A 22,033-nucleotide genomic window follows, 5' to 3' on the forward strand; every position below is an offset into this window, starting at 1 on the left:
TAGGGGAGAGGCAAGTGAGAAAGAGACAGAGGACTAAAGTGGTACCATCCATAAACCTTGGCAGTCATATGACATTGGGAAATGAGGGGCAAAATACGATGAAAGAATATTCTGCTTTTGTATTCAAGTTAGGAAATAATGGTGAGTATAAGTGTTTGAGGAGGACGGATAGATTTGGGCCTGAGAGGAGAAATCTAGAGATAAATTCAATTTTGATTTGCAGACTGAGTTTCACCTTTCTTAATTTGTGTAAATGAAGATTATTATGCTATAGTATTCCTTTACGTGTGTCAGGTGAAATACATGTTTTCTTTATAAAGAGTAGTGATTTTTCATTTTATCTAACAAGGAATCCCAGGATTATATATTAACTCACTAATCTAAGATGATTGTTTTCAACCTATCTGATCCAATACCTCTTTTGTATGATAAAAATTTTGTCACACTTCCTTTACTAGCCTGGAGCAAAATTCAGAGCAAACGTAAATATCTATATGAATACACTTTAAATAATTAATAGAATATGCAATTTGTATTATGAAGGATAAACAGAAAAGAAATAATAATAAGAAAGCATATATCTCAAAACTGTAAATGTCCAGATATGAATAACCAAAAAAAGACAACATGAAACAGATACTTGCACCAATGAATATATGCCTGCTACTGACACTGACAACATTAGTGATCAGATCTTAAATTTCTATTAATGACTTACATACAGTATTAACAAAATAAACTTTCTCTTAGTTTATACAGTAGTTGTCTTCCTAAAAATTCAGTATTTACTAAAATTTTTCAAAACTTTGTATCTATGTGGAGAATTGCCTCCAGAAATGTGTATATTGCTTGATGGGTTAATAGATACTGTAAAAACTTTACATACCTGTAGAAAAAAGCATATACAGACACAAAAACTACGCCTAAAGATAATTTTTCTCTTCTATTTCCCACTGATTATTATAGTTATTGAAAAATTAGCCAGTGCAACATGATTGTACTTCAGCCATTTCCAACCAACAGTGATACACACATTAACTGAGGAAAATGGAAGGAAGGGGACCCAATTTTTTATTTTTTAACAGTCAAGGAAAATAAGATGGAATATTTTCAAACTGTCGTATAACAACCACGTTTTCTCATGGTCCCCTGCAGGAAGAAATATAGTTTGTACATTAAGCCAAGGGAAACTTAATAGTTGCATATGGTATTCAGTTCAGTTCAGTGCAGTCACTCAGCTGTGTCCGACTCTTTGCGACCCCATGAATCGCAGCACGCCAGGCCTCCCTGTCCATCACCAACTCCCGGAGTTCACCCAAACCCAAGTCCATTGAGTCGGTGATGCCATCCAGCCATCTCATCCTCTGTCATCCCCTTCTCCTCCTGCCCTCAATCTTTCCCAGCATCAGGGTCTTTTCAAATGAGTCAGCTCTTCTCATCAGGTGACCAAAGTATTGGAGTTTCAGCTTCGACATCAGTCCTTCCAATGAACACCCAGGACTTATCTCCTTTAGGATGAACTGGTTGGATCTCCTTGCAGTCCAAGGGACTCTCATGAGTCTTCTCCAACACCACAGTTCAAAAGCATCAATTCTTCGGTGCTCAGCTTTCCTTATAGTCCAACTCACATCCATACATGACTACTGGAAAAATCATAGCCTTGACTAGACGGACCTTTGCTGACAAAGTAATGTCTCTGCTTTTTGATATGCTTTCTAAGTTGGCCATAATTTTCCTTCTAAGGAGTAAGCGTCTTTTAATTTTATGGCTGCAGTCACCATCTGCAGTGATTTTGGAGCCCCAAAAAATAAAGTCTGACACTGTTTCCACTGTTTCCCCATCTATTTCCCATGAAGTGATGGTACCAGATGCCATGATCTTAGTTTTGTGAATGTTGAGCTTTAAGCCAACTTCTTCACTCTCCTCTTTTACTTTCATCAAGAGGCTCTTTGGTTCTTCTTGACTTTCTGCCATAAGAGTAGTGTCATCTGCCTATCTGAGGTTATTGATATTCCTCCCGGCAATCTTGATTCCAGCTTGTGCTTCTTCCAGCCCAGCGTTTCTCATGATGTACTCTGCATATAAGTTAAATAAGCAGGGTGAAAATATATAGCTTTGATGTACTCCTTTTCCTATTTGGAACCAGTCTGTTGTTCCATGTTCAGTTCTAACTGTTGCTTCCTGACGTGCATACAGGTTTCTCAAGAGGCAGGTCAGGTGGTCTGGTATTCCCATCTCTTTCAGAATTTTCCATAGTTAATTGTGATCCACACAGTCAAAGGCTTTGGCATAGTCAATAAAGCAGAAATAGATGGTTTTCTGGAACTCTTGCTTTATTGATGATCCAGTGGATGTTGGCAATTTGATCTCTGGTTCCTCTGACTTTTCTAAATCCAGCTTGAACATATGGAAGTTCACAGTTCATGTATTGCTGAAGCCTGGCTTGGAGAGCTTTGAGCATTACTTTACTAGCGTGTGAGATGAGTGCAATTGTGCGGTAGTTTGAGCATTCTTTGGTATTGCATATATGGTAATCATATCTTCCAAATTTTCTGGTAGTTGGATTTTTAAATACCCTAATGTCATAATAAAAGTACATAATTTTCTTCAATCATGTGTTCAGTTTTTGGTTTAAAATTTATAAACCCCATATGTTTGGCTATCATATTCTAAGGTAAAATTATTCTGAATTTAAGATTTTTGTAACTTTATTTTCAAAGGTTGGGCATTATATACTTAAAATTATTTGAGAAATATTAAAATATTGGTTTAAGTCGCAGTTCTTTTGCAGGTATTTTGAATTTAAAATCTACCCACCGTCCTCTAAACTGTTAAGTCATGGTTATATATTTTGGAGGTTTTTCTTACAAATTATTATTATAATACTGACAACCAAAAAAAAAAAAAAAGGCATTGTTAGATTCTTGAGTTTTTTAAAGAGTAAATCCTAATGTGTAACCAGAGCTTATAATTCTTCCATAAAATGTGAAAGAAAAAAATGAAGAAGGAAATGAAGGAAAAAGAAAAATAATGGGCTCTTTCATATGCTCATTGATGTTATGCAAACAAGAGTAAGGTTATTATTTATCTGTCTGGAACATTTGATGAATCACTTCCCAAATAATCTTGTTTCATCATAAATTGTATAGTGTATATTTTCATTTCATAGATCAGACTCACAAATTCAACCTATTCCTTCATTAGCTAAAACTGCTATTTTCTGCCTAAGAATATTTATTTTCTTAGAACTTTAAGCAGTCTTTATTTCCAATATCAGCTACAACAGTTTACTTGGAAGGGAAAGTTCCCCCCCCACCAAACAAACAACTTTTTCTTCCCCAAACATTAATTGCTTCTCTAAAATGTGGTTTCTGTGGAAAATTGAGCATATGGCATCTGGGCCCTCATTCCTACATGAAAACAATTTACTTGGGCTGAGTGGCATTACTCCTTTTAACATGACCTTCACTCCCCCCCACCATGTGTCATCATTTCTAGCACTGTATTGTTTTTATGTCATTGAATTTCTTTTTATGCCATTTATTATCATTTCTGACTGGACTCTATCGTCTTCTGAATTTATGACCTTAGATCCTATGGTAAAGGTGTAATTTAAATTTATATTTATATCAGGATTAATTTTTATTGATTGATAATTGTTGTTGTTTTGATTGTACAAATTATTACTTGTATGTTGTGCAAATATTATCTGCCACATTTTTTAATAAGTACATTCTAAGTCTTTATGTTATGTGTATGGGTTTGGTAAATAAATCATGTTATAATCAGCACTATTATATTTCATACCGTAGAATTATCAGAAGTAAAGGAGGCTGTGTATAGTCTTCAATGTACTATTCAGGCTGTACCTCACACCTACCAGCTTTTTACCTTTTTGTACAGATGAGGCACAGGAAAAAAACTTCTTGCCAAAGGCTGTCAGTTTCATTAAAGACATATCTGGGGTTAGAACCCCTCTGTACCTCAATAACTTACCTCATAGTCTAGTGCTCTCTCTTATGAAACATTTTTCCTGGAGATAAATTTGCACATGTAAAAACATCTCTGAAGCAAGTGTATTTATATGGAAGCTTTTGTAATTTTATTCTCTGTTTTACATATTATTTTAAAATACTACTATCCCAAGGTAAATTATTCTAATTTACCTATTTTATTTCAAACAGATCATGTTGTTTGTGAAGAAGAGTTTAAATACGCCATGTTAGCTTTAAACTGTATATGCCCAGCAACATCTACACTTATTACACTACTGGTTCATACCTCTAGAGGGCAGTAAGTATATTTTTTCTTTAAGATAATGCATTTTAAATTATAAAAAAAAAATTATATAAGTGTAGTTATGTGATTTAAAAATACAGTAAGCCTAGGTATACAGCTAGATATGTACCTTTACTTGTATTTGTGTGAGTTATCGTCATCTGGTAGACAGACAAATACAGACCTACTATAGGGTCTAAGACATAGAGGATATTGACAGTGATTTGCTGTCTTTTCTAACTAATCGAGAGATGATTTGTTCTATCCTAAATTCTACGCCTGCATCATTAGTTAGGCCTAGAATTAGGGTATTGTTTCTATTTTCAAAATTAATACTTAGCAAGTAAAATTTTGTAAAACAGGATGACAGCAGTCACTATTGAAAGGTCTTAAAGTCATTCTTTTTCTATTTCTGAGGTAAGTTTTTATCTGAAAGCTGTATGTACACAAATGAGCTCAAAATTAAAATTTTATAATTATTATAGAATGATAACAAAGTAGTTGATAAAATTAGCTAATGTAGTATAAAAGAAATTATTTAATGAATTTCAGGGTATTGAGGGAAATTATATCATCAGAACATTTTTTCCTATTTGTTTATTTTGATAGAGTTTCCTAAACCATAGATGTTGTTTTTGACTTGCATTATCAAGTAAAATACAATCAGCGAATATAGTCACTACTCTTATTTAGAGATAAATGTTGCACCAGATTTCATACTTTTCATATTCCTTACTTGATATTTTAGACAAAATGTTTGATTTTCTAAGTAAATTCCACAGTGGTGCTTGTAGTTATAATCATTTAAATTTCGTGAGTTAATTGATAGTTGTTTAAGTGAAGTGCCAAATCAAATAAATCAAGGAAAAGGAAAATTCTTTCCTGGGATTTAGTACTGCTTGGAGGAAATTGATAATTGAAAAATAGTAAATTCCCTCTGGTGTTTTTAAGTAGATTTAACTCTTTTCCCTCTAATTATGTCTCTGCTCTATTGAGACAGAAAGAGCTTCCCAGAAGCAATTTTCTCAAAGTTCTGAATATAAATATTTCTATTCTATAAATTTATAAACCTTTAAGATGTGCAACAGAAACAATGTAACAGGACCACAGATGAAACTGGTTTTCTTGGATGGACTTACTCAGCATTTTGATGGAATTAAATAAAATACTGAAAACTTTGTCACCAACTAATTGAATATTCATAGAACTTACCACATGGCTTCATTATTTTGTCATCCATCTTTGTCACAGATTCCTACAGCTTTATTTAGTCAGCTTCATTCTTGCACAAATGATAAAATGAAACCCTTTAACACTAACACACATTAGTATTTATAGACTGGTTAAATTACATTTGCCAACTCCTAGTAAATATTATTTATTGGCACACAATAGTGCCTGGTGAACATTGCACTTCATATAAATTTAAAAAGAATTTCAGCATCTCCTCAAATAGGACTTTTCCTAATATACTCTAATGAATTTTGTCATATTAAAAAAGAAAGTGATGATCTTGAAAACATTACTACCTAAGTAAGGATTTCCTGTAAGTAAGATTGACCTGCAAAATAATTCCCCAATTAAGTGACACAATAAGTGCTTTAATCCACCAAAAGTACTTTCTTTGTAGCAGCTTTTTGAGGTATAATTCATATGCCATATAATTAACCTGCTAAGGTATACAATTTTGCACTTTTTAGTATATTCATAGAATTGCTTTATAAGTATCACTGCTGGATCCTAATATTTTCATTATCTCATAAAGAAACTGTCTACATTTTTGCAGTAGCCCACATTGTATCCAGACTCTTCCAACTATACGCAGTCACAAACCTTACCCTATCTCTATAGATTTTTCTTTTCCGGACATTGCATATTGCATATGAATGGAATCATACAGTGTGTGCTGTTTTTGGACTGGCTTCTCTCACTTGGCATAATGTTTTTAAGGTTCATCCATATTGTAACATGCATCAATACTTTGTTCCTTTTTAAACTGAGTCGTTTTCTATTGTATGGATATATTTCTTTTTACTTTTCTATTCATCAACTGATGGATATTTGGGTTGTTTCCAGCATTGTGGATAAAGCCGTTCTTAATATGAATATAAAGATTCTTATGTGGACATGTCCTTTAATTTCTTTGGGTCTATATCTAGGAGTGAAATTGCTGAGTCATAAGCTTCCCAGGTGATGCTAGTGGTAAAAAAAGGCACCTGCCAATGCAGGAAACACAGGAGACAGAAAAGACAAGGGTTAAATTCCTGGGTCTTGGGAAGATCCCCTGGAGGAGGAAATGTCAACCCACTCCAGTATTCTTGCCTGGGAAATCCCATGGACAGAGGAGCGCAGTGGGCTACAGCCCATAGAGTCACAAGGAGTTGGATATGACTGAAGTCACTGAGCAAGCACACACACCAGTAATTCTATTTAGCCTTTTTTTAGGAACTTCCCAAATGTTTTCTGAAGGGATTATATCATCTTACATTGCCATCAGCAATCTATCATGACTGCAGTTTCTTCATGTCCTCAGCAATGCTTGTTATTATCTGCTTTTTGCATCATAACCCTCCTATTGAATGAATGAAGCAAAGTGGTGCTTCATTATGGTTTTGGTTTGCATTTCCCTGATTACTAGTTAAAATTAGTTCATGGGCTTATTGACCATTTTCATATCATCTTTGAAGAAAAACCTATTCAGATCCTTTGTCCATTTTCTAATCATGTTGTTTCTGATTATTGAGTTTACAACACTTACAGAGCTCTTACAAAGTTCTTACAGAGTTTTTATATATTCTAGCTTATCTTAAACAGATAAATACCATCACTTCAGTATAAATGACCATCCTAATAGATCACTTAATTTAAGATAATATATTTTATTAATAATATTGTTTTACTAAAGTAATTAGTTATGCATTAATTGAAGGTATAGTGAAGATTCACTTAACAGAACATGTTTAAAATTTTGCCTTTAAGCATCAGCAGGAATTAGAGACCTCAAATATATTGATTTAATAATAAGAGAGCAAACTTGGGAGCTAAATTAAGTAGTATAATGGGGAAATGTTGACTAGTCTGGAAATGCTTTTTGTAGGGATTATCAAACCACTAACTGAGACAATACCTACAGTAATACTCAAATTTCTCCATTAAAAAAGAAGAGGGAATAATATTATTAAAAGTTCATTCTATAACAAATGGTGACTGACTAAAAATAGTTGATAGTCACAAGCTAAAGACTTAGACACAACAAACACAAAAACAAATAAAATACAAAACCTAAAATAGTCTAATTTGAAAATATATCTTAAAATTAAATGCTCTGTAGATTGTAGGTACTTAAGGAAATAATAATTATGAGTTCTCAGGCAAATAAGGTAGACAAAGGAAGCAGGAACTAGAGATAGAGAGGGCAGCTTATTTAGTGACAGTCCTCCCTTAGGTCTGAGAATGGAGATCCTAATTCAGCATTAGAATTAGATCTCCCCACTTAACCTTCATACATTTCTTAATTCTCTTCCTCTAGCCTGTGGAAATGGGGCAAAGATGGAAACCATATGTTAAGTGTGGTTAAGTAATCATTTCCCTGATTACTTCATTCTCTCCATCTACTGAGCTAGGCTTCCCAAGTGGCTTCAATGGTAAAAAAAAATCAGTGTGCCAATGCAGGAGACTCAAGAGTCACGGGTTCGATTCCTAGGTCAGGAAGATGTCCTGGAGGAGGAAATGGCAACCCACTCCAGGATACTTGTCTGGGAAATCCCATGGACAGAGGAGCCTGGCAGGGTTACAGTTCATGGGGTCGCAAACACTGAATGACTAAGCAGGAGGCATTCATCAACTTAGCCATGACTTAGACCAGTGCATCTCGCAAGGCTCATTAATGCTCCTATGATCTTACATTTTCTTTGTTTAGATGTTAATATACTCATTCCTGTTCTAGTTGATCAGTGAGTCAACTAGACGGTGTCAATTTTAGATGACTTTGAATAACTGTACTCCTTTTATTCATTGATGTTTACTCTGTATTTTAGCCCTTCTCAGTTCTCCCTTCTTACTCACTTCATTTACATTTGAGTGTTCAGTGTCTTGACAGTGACTTTTCTTATTGTCAGTTAAATTAGTATTTTGATTTATTTGGCAAACATACTAGAAAGATGAACAGAAATTTACTCATTGGGCAGATATCACTGTAGGCTGTCAAACACAGACTGTGATGATTTTAGCAAACAGATGCCAAATTATCAGAACAGTTTATAGACATTCACTGACCCATCTAGATATTTCATCTCTATCAAAATTTAATATTTTTCTTTTCCTTTCCACTTAATTTTACAAAAATATTTATTTCATTAGTCCCATCTAAGATGTAATATTCCTTGCTCTTCATGCTTATCAATGGGAAGGAAAGAGAATTGATAAGAAAAATATTTCAAAGTTAGAATTTATGACCCTTGGACCCTGATTAGATATGGATATAGAAAAGGGGAAAAAAGGAAGAAAATGTCTTCACACACTGAGGTTGGACAGGAGAGAACCATAAAGTGTGTGGTTTTGGCAAAAGGAGAAAGGAGTTGGGGATTGAATCTATTTGCTTTTTTGATGCAGGTACCTTTGCTTGTAGGAATTACTGGTTCCTGAGGAGGGATCAGGGCTTCCCAGTGGCTCAGTGGGTAAAGAATCCATCTGCAGTGAAGGAGACGCAGGAGATGAGAGTTCGATCCCTGGTTCGGGAAGATCCCCGGAGGAAGGCATGGCAACTCACTCCAGTGTTCTTGCCTGGAGAATCCCCTGGACAGAGGAGCCTGGGGGGTTACAGTCCCTAGGATTACAAAGAGTCAGACATGACTGAAGTGACCGAGCATGCAAGCATGAGGAAGGATCAGGGTTGTTCAGGGCCACAGAACTGAAAGGAGAAATGGTGGGGATTTGGGAGAAATGATCACTTAAGGCTTTTCCTTGGGAAACGACTCCTTATAGGAAACAGATGGGAGAAAAGGACAGCAAATATAGTATAGCATCACGGGATAAAAAGGAGCAAGGATTTCCAAAAAAATAACTGGAGTGTTAACAATACAGATGGCTTAAGATGGAGAAGAAGCAAACAGAATTCGGAGGTCACTGGTTTCTGGGAAGTTCTGAGAAAATTTTGGACGATGGAGACTTTCATTTTGAGGTAGGGTGAATGAATGAGGAGATGATAAGAAAGCAAAGCCTGGTCAAAGGCTGCCACTTCGTTAGGCTTGCCCAGAAAGATAAGAAAGATAAAACAGGAAAGCAAACAGTTCTGCTGGTTCCACAGAAGTCGGCTTCTTTGATCGTGGTGGTTAAGGTTGTCTGTGATCCTTGGTGACCCTTTCTGCATCTCTCCCATGACAAACACACTCACCCACTGTAACACACACACACACACTCTCACCCACTGTCACTCACACACACACACACACACACACACTCACCCACTGTCTCACACACACACACACACACTCACCCACTGTCTCACACACACACACTCACCCACTGTCACACACACACACACCCACTGTCACACACACACACACACTGTCTCACACACACATACAGTCACCCACTGTCACACACACACACACGCTCACTCACTGTCTCACACACACACACACACACTCACCCACTGTCTCACACACACACACTCACCCACTGTCACACACACACACACACACTCACACTCACCCACTAACACACACACACACTCACCCCCCACACACACCCATTGTCACACACACATACTCTCACCCACTGTCACACACAGACACACACACACTCACCTACTATCTCACACACACATACTCACCCACTGTCACACACACACACACTCACCCACTGTCACACACACACACACACTCACCCACTGTCTCACACACACACACACACACACACTCACCCACTGTCTCACACACACACTCACCCACTGTCTCACACACACACACACACACACACTGTCTCACACACACACTCACCCACTGTCACACACACACACACAGACCTCAGGACTGGAGGTTTGAATTATATATCTGAAGGTTACTCATTTTTCTTCTATACAAATTAACCCGCACTGAAAATCTGCACAGAAATGCATTTTATTAGGTGTATCCAAAATCTATTTGGTTACCTGAGAAATGTTTTTCCACCTATTTAAAGATCAGCTAGAACATTATTCTATTAAACATATTTTGAGAAATACAGATACTGCTCAGTCCCTTAATAGCTCATCTTCTGTTATCAAATTATATTTAAGTATGCTCATTTTATTTATTGAGGACCCTCTTTGCTTTCATCTAAATGTATTTTTATGTCCTTAATTCTCATGATTCTATGTATCATGTTCTCCAAATAACATGATCCTAAATATACTTCATGGTTTCCGCCTTCTACATCTTTTAAAATGTTGTTCCTTCTGCCTTGAATTTTTTTCTTCTGCTTCCCTAGAGGATTTTCCTGGAATTCAAAGATTCTACCTCCTCGTGAATATTTTTAAGCTCCCCAATTTAATCTGATGTCTCCTTTCTATGAGTTCACATAGACTGTTATGATATTCTGCCAGAGTATGTATTATGGTCCTTTTGTTTTTTCCTACTTGATAGGGCATAATTTCATTTAAGGTAGAGAACATGTCTTATTCATGCCTTATATAATGTTTCATAGCATGAATGCACAATAAACATTAGTTAAATAAAATGCACTAAAGATGATTCATTGAGGCCCCTGGTTCAAAGTAGTTTACGATCCAAATGCCTTCATCTGCTCTTCACCATCTGCTCCACTGAAATGACAGCTAGTAAATAAAAATCACCATCTTTCATCAATGGAAAAGAAGAGATGTCAGTGAGCTTTTAGAAGATGGGAAGTGAGTAAAGGAAGAGCTTTAGATGAAAAGCTCCACCCAGCCTATGTTTAGAGGGCGATACAGCAGCACAAAACCTCAGCCCCCAGCAGGGCTCTGGCATGCAAGATTCCTAGAAGAAAAAGGACATGTTTTGATTGAATTTCTATACACAGAACAAGTTACCTCTGTTTCACCCAGCACAGTACCAATTCTCTATAATTAAGTTTAGTCAGATATTTGCCATTGGGAATATCAGACTTTTCCTAAATGAATTAGTCTGAATTATAAGGTAGTATATAATGTGGGGTTGGACTTTAGCCCTCTTCATTTGACATTTAAAGACCCCAGAATAGAGAGTCTGAGCCCCTTCATGCTTAATATAAGATGTAAGAAATCATATTCACAGAGGAATCTATTTAATACCCCTATATATGGTGCTCAGAACTTTGAAATATGGATTTATCATTTGCTGACAACCAGCATGCAGGTTGACATGAGGGGAATAAATCCAGCTATTGAATAGAGAACATATATTGAGTAGAGAATATCTCTATTCCTATTGAATAGAGAACATAAATCCAGCAATAGAAAGAGAACAATATCTGTATTCACACTGGAATTGTTTGGGGTGTATAGGGAAGATTGGGTCTTGTACTCACTAGTAAACAAACAACTTTTTTAAGTCAAAAAACTAAAACATTTAAAAGGAGAGTCAAACATATATTTTGGAAGCAAGGTGAGTCTCCGTAAAGAGAACAAAAAATACATTAAAAAGAAATTTAGATATATTTTTAAACACTGGAGATGTATAAGTAATAGTTCACAAGAATACTAAAGGTTTATGAAAGGGTGATAATGGTTGTTCAAAGAAATAAAATGCTGAGGAATTTTTATTTGTAGAGTTTAAAATTTTCAGAATATTTAACTTAAATTTTGGTTAATTATGATTGTGGAGGGTCTGATTTTCTCTTCAGTAATAAGGAAAATAGTGATAATAAATACACAAATTCAAAATAACTAAAAATATTTATAATTATTGCTCTTAGAAAGATATGAAAAGGAGTTACGGTAGAGAAAGAGAAGGTAAAAACCTTTTAAAATTAATAGAGTAATTGCTGAAATTAAAATTCAGTAAAGTCCTTGAAAGATAATATCTCAGAGATCTTGAGGATTTCAGATAAAAGAGAGAGGAAGAATATTTAGGAAAACAATTGAAGTACACGAGATCAATCCAGAGGAAGTAATATTTGATTTGGTGGGTGTTCCCAAAAGGATGGAAAGAATGTAATATAAGAAATTGTAACCAAAGAAGGGTGAGTCAAGTCTTTAAATTCACAGGATTTCTTGCTTGTGAATGATAATGAATGGAAGAGAATGACGCCTAGAGACATAGCATTGCCAAATTATAAAGCCCCAGTGATGAAGAAAAATTCTCTTAAATTTGTAGAAATGTAGAGAAAACTTAATATTGACTAGGATTCTTAACTTTAAACAAGGGTATTCATCAAGCTAGTTTAACTACAAAGAGGTGTATGGGGGAATATGGATAACTCACAGAATAAGAATATTAGTCTCTACTTAGTCTAAACATGAATGAACAGTTCCCATTACCACAACTGACAATTAATCCAATAATGAACTTTGACCTCGGAACATCCTAGGAGCCGACAGTCTCTGTGACCACATATCTCAGTAATATGGACGCCCCTTGCCTGCCTGTGTCTTTGTTTAACATACTTCCGAAACAAACTTCTGCATCTGTGTCTGATTGATGGAACCTAGGTCACATGTCTGTACAATAACTGAAACCAAAGATTCCTAAAAGCTATGGTCAAGATATGAAAAGTCAGACAAGTCTCCACAAGAGACTGGACTAAATTAAAAGCAACATATATAGTTAAATGTAGCAGAGGAAGTTTCTGTTTTCTCTCCCAACTGGAAAAAAAGGCAATCATAAACTCAAAGAAAACACAAAGAAACTATAATGAATCAAATTAGAATGTGCCGTAATATTGAACAATAAATGGAGGGCAGGTAAAGAAATTTTTCTGTGATATTCTCTATTGAATTGCTCAGGGAACTACAGAGAAGGTTATATAACTATATTAATAGCATTCCACTTAAGTCTTACGTGAACTATGTTGCAATAATCCTGATGTAACCTCTGCTCTCAGGCTCTCTGTCTGTACCTTTTCTTCCAGCTTTGCTATTATCAACATGTAGCATTGCACAAGTTTAACATATACAATGAGTTCACTTTTATGTGAAGTCATTAATTTATAGCCAGTGAACAAAATGTAGATATTTACATTTTTAACAATGTAAAAAGGTGCAGCAAATGATACTTTAGAGTAAAATTAGGTAGAGGAGATGGAAGAGAAGAGGGTGGCTAATGGCTCAACCTACAAAATGGAAAATCAAGAGATTTGTATCTGTAGTCACTAATATTTTATGTATGTACAATCCTGTGAGGAATCTTTAGTGAGCTGGTTCTCTAGTCTCACACCTCAGAGAGTGTGATCAATAGAAGATTGATACAGTCTTCTACAATGATACAGTCTACAACCTTCTACAATTGATACAATTTTCTATAATGATATAGTAATACAAAAATATGATAGCATGTTTTTATTAATAGATAACTCAAAACTCTTCAAATTAAGCCCAGAATTTGGAAGCATTTTTCCATCAATTTAAGTTATGAATGAAATCACATGTTAAAGATAGCACTAGAGTTAAAATATTATAACTAATTCTGGGAAGGATTGAAGGCAAAAGAAGAGGGCGGCAGAGGATGAGGTGGTTAAACAATATCACTGGCTCAGTTGACATGAATTTGAGCAAACTCTGGGAGATAGTGAAGGACAGGGAAGCTTGGCTTGCCCTGGTGGCTCAGGCAGAAAAGAAGCTGCCCACAATCCAGGAGACCTGGGTTTGATCCTTGGGTTGGAAATATCCGCTGGAGAAGGGAATGGCTACCCACTCCAGTATTCTGGCCTGGAGAATTCCATGGACTGTACAGTTCATGGGGTGGCAAAGAGTCAGATGACTTAGTGACTTTAACACACACACCGGGAGATAGGGAAGGACAGGGAACCCTGGCATACTGCAGCCGGGAAGAGTCAGACACGACTTAGCAACTGAACAACAACCACAAATTGTAATGTTTGGTTATTCCTTCATTCATCCTTTCCACAGATAATAATCATTTGCATCCATACAGTGTAAGGCACTATGTTAGAAGTTCGAGAAGCACAAGCGTGTATACATTCTGATCACAAAGTCTAACATTCAGTACAAGGCAGCAGACACTGTAGACATGGCTTATGTATGTTTGGAATGCGGTATAAATGTCTCCTAGTAGATCTCTTTTGTTAGTACAGTTTCTTTTAGCTATGGTAAGCTTGGTTTACACACCTTGAGGCAAACCAAATGATAACGTGGACAGACGCTAAAGAAACTTGCTACTTACACGTAATTTTTAAAAAGAAAAAAAAATCCTCAAAAAGATAAAATGTGAATAATAGCTATAGGAGCTTATGAAGCATCTATATCCCCAAATATTAGTATTTATGGAAGGCGACTTCCCTGAAGATGTCACTGTGATGTTCTAAACTAAAGGGACAGATGTCAGAGAGCAATTCAAAAGCACAAGGGCACAGACAGCTTGACCATAAGCTAAGCGTGTGGTACTTACTATGTGAGCAAGCAGCCTGTGTTCTGAGAGAAGCAGGGAGATGGCACATTTTAGCTGTCAGTGTTTACAAATGCTGAAGGAAAACAGTAGAAAGTCAGTGGGGTAAGACCTATTTAATAATGGAATTAAAGAGCTGAGACTGCAGTGTCATTATAAGAGATGAATTTCTATTTCACCTGGCAATTTAAAAAGTAGATGAAAAGGCTTTGCAGGTGTTTTTAGGATTTGTGTGTGTGATAATTAGGTGACTTCTTGAATTAACTGAGCACTTCAGAAAACCACACTAGAGGTTTTGAAGAACAAACAAACTTTAAAGGAAATGGGTTTGGAACACCTTCATGTACAATCAGCCTTTCAAACTTAACATTTGAGCTCTATTTCATTTCTTCTTTTGAAATCTCTTTCAAAAGGGTATTCATTGTTTATGTTCACTATTGAGAATGCTTGAAAGCTCAATGGCATTTCTCTATTATCGCCACTTTCACAGCAAATTTTCTTATCCTGAGGATAGCAAACAGCTTTCTGGTTCCATCTAGTGGTAGAAAATTGGTTATCATCCTCTACATGGTTTTATTTTATTTTATTTTATTTTATTTTAAATTTTATTTTATTAGTTGGAGGCCAATTACTTCACAACATTTCAGTGGGTTTTGTCATACATTGACACGAATCAGCCATTGAGTTACACGTATTCCTTTTGCTTTGAGATCTAATATAAAAAACTGGGAAAGTTCTGCTTCAAGAGTAGAGATGCACAAATCTCCTGGCAGACAGAGGCATCTTCATTTTGACTTTTATTGCTTCTTCTACTTAGAGTTCTTGACTACCTTTCTCCTCGGTAACATAACCCAACTTGTGTGTCAGATCGATTCCCAGACCAGGAAGAATAAATGCTCATCCAAAGTTGTATGTTAGCTCTTCCTTTTGTAACCTCACTTGTGGTAGAAGTTTCCATCTACTCCAATATGCCATTTCCACTCCATAAATTACAATTACGTTTTCAATGACACAGGCTACCATTTGTCAAAATCAGTTCTTTTACCTACAGTGTTGACTGTAGATTCCTGACATTGATAGCAAAGGAAAATCAGAATACCATTTAAATACTTTAACTTTTAAACAAAGTACAAGCTTTAGACCACTGTGAATTAATGTAATTAATTCATATGTGTTTTTAGAGACTATCCTCTAAAGAATATAAACAATTACATGGGACCAAGCTAACATTAATGGGTGAACTACTAGAGTATGGAATTTAAAAAATGTTAATTTTAATTAAATTAAAACCTTTGGGTCACTTATTTTAGGCTTTTTAAAATCTACTTTCAATCTAATATAATGAGGCAACAAATATAGTTTCTTATCCTCTTTAAAATAAAGCACCAATAAGGGAACTTTATCTTATCTAATTCTGCAATTATAAATTTAAATGGCATCCTTTTCCTAAGGCAAAGGTTTCCCCCAATTATATGTAAAGCCTTTTATTATATATCGATGAATGGGTATTTACACCAAAGATATCTTGTGACAGGATGTTCTTTATTCCCGTGGAGGCGAAAATAATTTCATTTGGTAGTAAAAATAAATATATAAAAGCAGCTAATTTGGCAATCTGTGTCAATTTTAGTGAATTTGAAGCACCATTTATTGTATATTTAAATACATTATTTAGGGTTAAAAAGAACAAAATGTACTAGCAAAACTAAATTTGATCATTATAATGCAAAGGTGTTCAAGATAGCAGAAGGATTTCCACTAATAATTTCACTGTACAACCTTGAAGGTAGTAATGCCTGCCTGCATTCTATAGTTTACCTTTTTTTTTTTTGGTGGTATCTTTAAATACATGAAGAAGATATGAACACAAAAATTCAATTTTACCTTCTAAAAGTTATTAGTATGAATTGTACAAAAAAATCACCTTCATAGAAACAGGGAGCTGCCAGTCAAGTAAGTTTTTACACTACTTTTTTTCTTTAATGCACACATTACTGAGTGGGAGAATTCAGTACATTCCTGAAATAAGAACAGAGAGTGCAGTATAATAAGACTTCATGATATTGCATCTGGAACAGGAAATTCCAGTTAGATTCTTATTTTCTCCTTTTGGGAAAAGTTGATGTGGGGAAACTTTGAAGATCAAAACCATATTAGATTCTTTTACTGCATTCAGTGGCCTAGGAAGCACAGTCCTCCAGTTGCAGACCCAAGCACTTACTGTTTGATGATCCTGTTCCAGTGGGTTGGTTTTGTTGCAAGGCAGGAGAAGGTATGTGAGTGAATTTATTCTCTGGCAATAAATAACCATCCCTGATAGCTCAGTTGGTAAAGAATCCGCCTGCAATGCAGGGGACCCCCGTTTGATTCCTGGGTTGGAAAGATCCGCTGGAGAAGGGATAGGCTACCCACTCCAGTATTCTTGGGCTTCCCTGTGACTCAGCTGGTAAAGAATCTGCCTGCAATGTGGGAGACCTGGGTTTGATCCCTGGGTTGGGAAGGTCCCGTGGAGAAGGGAAAGGCTTCTCCAGTCTTTGTCCAGTATTCTGGCCTGGACAATTCCCTGGACAGTATAGTATAGTCCATGGGGTCAGCAAAGAGCTGGATGTGACTGAGCGACTTTCATTTTCACTTTCACTTACCTTGAAAGTGTAATCATGGATTAACAAGGGATGTGCACTTTGCATTTGAAAGAAAAGCAAAATCATTCGTCAACTTTAATTTATGCACCACTGAAAAGTTAACTGGAGCAAGTGATATTTCTAACTGGGGTACAAAAAGCAGAATAACACAAACATAACTTATTTCAAATTTTTATTTTATTTTTTAAGTGAAAGCAAGTTTATGTAGGATACACATTCCATAGACATAATATGGTCCATCTCAGAGAGAGACCTAAAATATTGGTTGATTAGTTTTATAGGCTGGGTAATTTCATATGCCAGTGAGTGGGAGGATTATTCCAACTATTTTGGGGAAGGGTGTGGCTTCCAGGAATTGGGTCACCACCCACTTCTGGCCTTTTATGGTCTTGAGAGGGACTTTTCATCTTGTCCCAAGATTGGTGGCCACAACCTAAAACCAAGGAGGAAAAAGAGTCAAGTATCCCATTTTCTGGTCTCCCCACCTTTCCATAGAAAAAAAAGATCAGAGAAGGCCAGTAGAGCAGCACAGTGTGTTTGCACCCACCCTGGTTGTGCAGATGGTAAATAATCCGCCTTCAGTGCAGGAGACCTGGGTTCAAATTGCAATCCCTGGGTCAGGATGATCCCCTGGGGAAGGGAATGGCAACTCATTCCAGTATGCTTGCCTGGGAGTGGCAAAGAGTTGGACACAACTGAGTGACTAACACTTTCACTTTCACTAGCCTCATGAAATGAAGTTCATGAAATGACCTAATTAATACTCGTGGAGAATAAGGTGTGTATGCAGAAAGCAGGGACCAGTATGTCATTCCCCAGTTGGACATAAGTGTATGTAGTTTTCTGATTATTTGAACATGAGGAAAAAAGAATCAGAGAGAGAGATGGCAGAACCTTCACTCCCATGCATGGGTTTCCAGCATCAGAGCTGATGACTTGAAAAGATCTGTGTTCTTTCTGTGGTACCCTGTCTAAGGGTGTTGCTACGAGGTGAGGAAACCCAAGAAGTCAGAGGCTGTAAGGTATGTGGGACGTCTGTCTGGGAAGTAGGTAAGACAGAGTGGACAGGAATTTTTTCCTTTCCAGGGATGGTACACAGAGGCCCACCCCTCCACACCCCACAAACATGTTCACATGACTCTAGGAGATGCCTTTGATGACCAGTGTGAGTCACTTCAGAGCAGCAGCATTCCAGGGAGAATTAGTCCCAGCTGGGAAGATTGGACTTTCAAATCAGATGCGACTGAGCTTTCTAATCATTGAACAGGATTTGAAAGAAGTGGGAGCTGCCCAGTTCATTATTATTACTGGACAGGAATTGGAGATTTGAAAGAGCTTGGGTGAAGGCTACAGGGTCTTGAAAATTTTGACATGAAAGTTGCAATTTACTTCACCAGACATTTTTGTTTGTTTTCCCATAAACAGTTCTCTATCACCTCTCCTTACACTTCTTCTTTCTTTTTCCAAATATATATATATATATATATATATATATATATATATATATTATATAAGACCTTTGTTTAGGGTTTAAACATGCAGAAAGGAGCAGGCATAAGCCTCCTTTGGTTCTAGGATGTGCACTGAAGCTTATCTAAGGCTCTCATGAGTATGGTATTGGATTTATAAATTTTACAGCAGGACCCTTTGTTCAGGGAAAATAGAGATTTTTTCAAGCACTGAGCATAAGCTTTTATTCTGTGTTTCCTCCATTTTCTTAGTAGAATATTTTCTTTTTATGCTCTTTTATTTCCTTTCTTTTTTCTACTAACACCTTTACTAAGAACTGGAGCTGGCATTATTTTGAAAATTAAGGTAGACATAAACCTGTCTAGGAAGAATTTATTACTATTTAATTACCAGTCAGTTACTGTATAGTCAGTTACTATATAATGCAATTACTATTGCATTACCAGTCAGTATGGTAAAGCGGCCTGTAAAGGGTCAGAAATATAAACTACAGGCTATAGTATTTTACATACTGGAGTCTACTTTGAGGCTAACAGTAAGTAAATGCAGAAGCAGGCTGTCTTCCCTAAATGGTCCTTCAATTCATGTAAACACAGAGCAAATCTTTCTTAAGTGGCTTTTCATAATTTTCATGAAGCTTTTCATTCTTTGCTTTTTGCTCTTAGTGTCTTCCATGTTTTTTCACTGCTGCTGCGGTTGAGTCCATTCCATGTCCGTTTATGATTATGAAACTCAGTAAAGGCTTTTCCCCCTCATTCTAATAGCAAATTCATCATAGGGAAAGTAATGGATAAGACCTAAAAAATGATTTTGGTGAAGAAAGGAATTATATAATTAGAAAAGCAGAAAATTTAGTAATTGAGCATGAAGAACACTGTTAGCTTAATACTCTGTTCATTTAACAAAACATTTATTAAGAATTACTCTGTCAGACCAGGCGTCTTGTCTCAGAGATAGCATAGTAAACAAGACATGATCCTTTGTCTCATGGAGCCTATTTCACAAGGAAGCAAGACATTAAGGATTAGTTAATATAATTTAATGTTATACTATCATGAAGTCTGCCACTGCATGGCTGAAAGAGTAATGACTGAACTGTGGGTCCAAGAATGAGGAGGGCATAGGCAGAAGAAGGAACAGGCTAGAAGACCTGGATAAGAGAGTTTCTTATTCAGGGGAAACTAAAGTCTGCTGGAGCACCCAAGAGGAAGAAGACAGAAATGACAGATGAAATTTGGAAGGCGGGCATGGTATAGGTCAGGGGGGATTGGTAGTGATGGTAAGAAAGTTTACCTTTTTCAAATGGGAGGAGGAAACTCTTTAATTATTTTTAACAGGAAAGTGACCTGAAGTGATTTGAGATTTTGAAATTCACTCTTATTGTAGCACCAATCCATATAAAAGGCAAGGAAATGGGGTGGGACTATTTTAAGAGTGTAAGAGTTGATGATGGAGAAAAGGGTAAGTGGTGCATTCAAGAGTTATTTAAGTGGTAGAATTCTCTTGTATAAAATGGAAATAGATTATTTACTCAGCTATATGATTGTTTTTGTCTCATTAAAAAATAATCTTGAATTAAGTCTGCCCAGATACATGAAATAGGAAAAGATGAAAGAAAATAAGTATAGAATGGTAAGTGGAAAACAAGAGGTTTATGCTTTGTTTTTTAAACAAATCTATAGGCGATGAAATGCCCTTTATTATTAATAAAGGTTAGAGTAAAATTTGGCTCTCGAATTCTAGTAGCCCAAAGAAAAGAAATAGAACAGCTGCACATTCACACTGAATATTGGAGTATTCAGAACTGAAGCTTCTGAATAAAGGGCAGTGTTTGTCACAGACTCTTTTATTCATGCTGGCAAGACCAAAGACTTGAAACCACTGATCCTCAGTTTCTTTATCTATGTGATGGGCATAACACTATCGTGCACCTTAAAGGTTGTCAGAAGAATCAAATTCTGTTGTTAAACAAATATGTTTTGAACTCACTTCACTGTATTCTATAAAATGCTCTGGTTACTGGAGATCCCACAGAAAACAAGATAGACAGTGGTCTGAGAAGTTATAGTGTTTACATTCTGCTTCATGCTGAGTGAGAGATGGTGACAGAAAGAGACAAGTAATAAGCATACAAATGAAGTTATGTCAGTATCACAAAGATGTCAGTTTCACCCAGATTTATTAATCATTCCAATAATCATATCAACAGTACTCTTTTCCAAGTAATCAAGCTGATTTTAAGTTCATATGGAAAAATAAAGAAACCAAAACAGCAAAAAAGATTTTGAAGGAGAACAATTAAGAGAGGGATTACCCTGATGTATTTTATAACAATTTTGTACCTAAAATAATTGATATAGTGTAGTGTTAGGGAATGGATGAAGGTAAATCAACTCAACAGACTAGAAAGTTGAGATAGAGGCCCATAGGCACCTAGGAATTCGATGTTTGATAACAGAGTTATTTTAAATCAGTGGGTGAAAAAAATGGACTATTCAGTAACTGAATAACTGGGTAGTCATTTGGAAAAAAGTTGATACATTCATCATAGTAGGAAGGGAAAATTTTAGTTTCTGACTAAATAAAATGTTACTATCAAAATATTGGTAAAGAGGGGGTGGGGGTATATAATATACCCTATTACTGCTGCTTTGAAAGATAGCAGTGAAAAATTATATCAACAAAAGCTTAAAATCCTCACTACTAGTTTTGGTTTGTTTTGGTTTGTTTCTTTATTTTTGTGAACATGCATTTCATTTTTAAAATCTGTTTCAGACACTCAAAAACATAAGAATATTATCATGAGCATCCATGAACCTAGCATTCCAAATGTTTTTTATTTCAAATGTTTTTGAAGCCCACATATATGATATCTGATTTACCTGTCTTCTCCCTAGGACCTAGTTCACTAAATACCCTACCTAAGCTATTTAATTCTTCGAACATTTTATATTTGCTATTTCCCCATGATGCTCATTAAGCATTAGTTCTTGCATTTTCACTTTTAGCTGTATGGAATTTATTTATTTATTCACTCATTTGATCATTTAATTTTTGTATTTCTGATAGCCATTCGGTCCTTAA

General features: G+C 35.9%; 1 protein-coding gene across 1 annotated transcript in view; it reads left to right on the plus strand.

The window, feature by feature from the left end:
* Positions 1 to 22,033, plus strand: part of KCNT2 (potassium sodium-activated channel subfamily T member 2) — a 422,637-nt gene that overhangs the window by 265,619 nt on the left and 134,985 nt on the right. Inside the window, exon 14 of the mRNA XM_065936707.1 lies at positions 4,185 to 4,293. Coding sequence (XP_065792779.1) covers positions 4,185 to 4,293 — 109 coding nt within the window. The remainder of the gene's footprint in view (positions 1 to 4,184; positions 4,294 to 22,033) is intronic.

This window comes from Muntiacus reevesi, chromosome 5, assembly GCF_963930625.1.
Source record: "Muntiacus reevesi chromosome 5, mMunRee1.1, whole genome shotgun sequence".
Classification (NCBI taxonomy): Eukaryota; Metazoa; Chordata; class Mammalia; order Artiodactyla; family Cervidae; genus Muntiacus; species Muntiacus reevesi.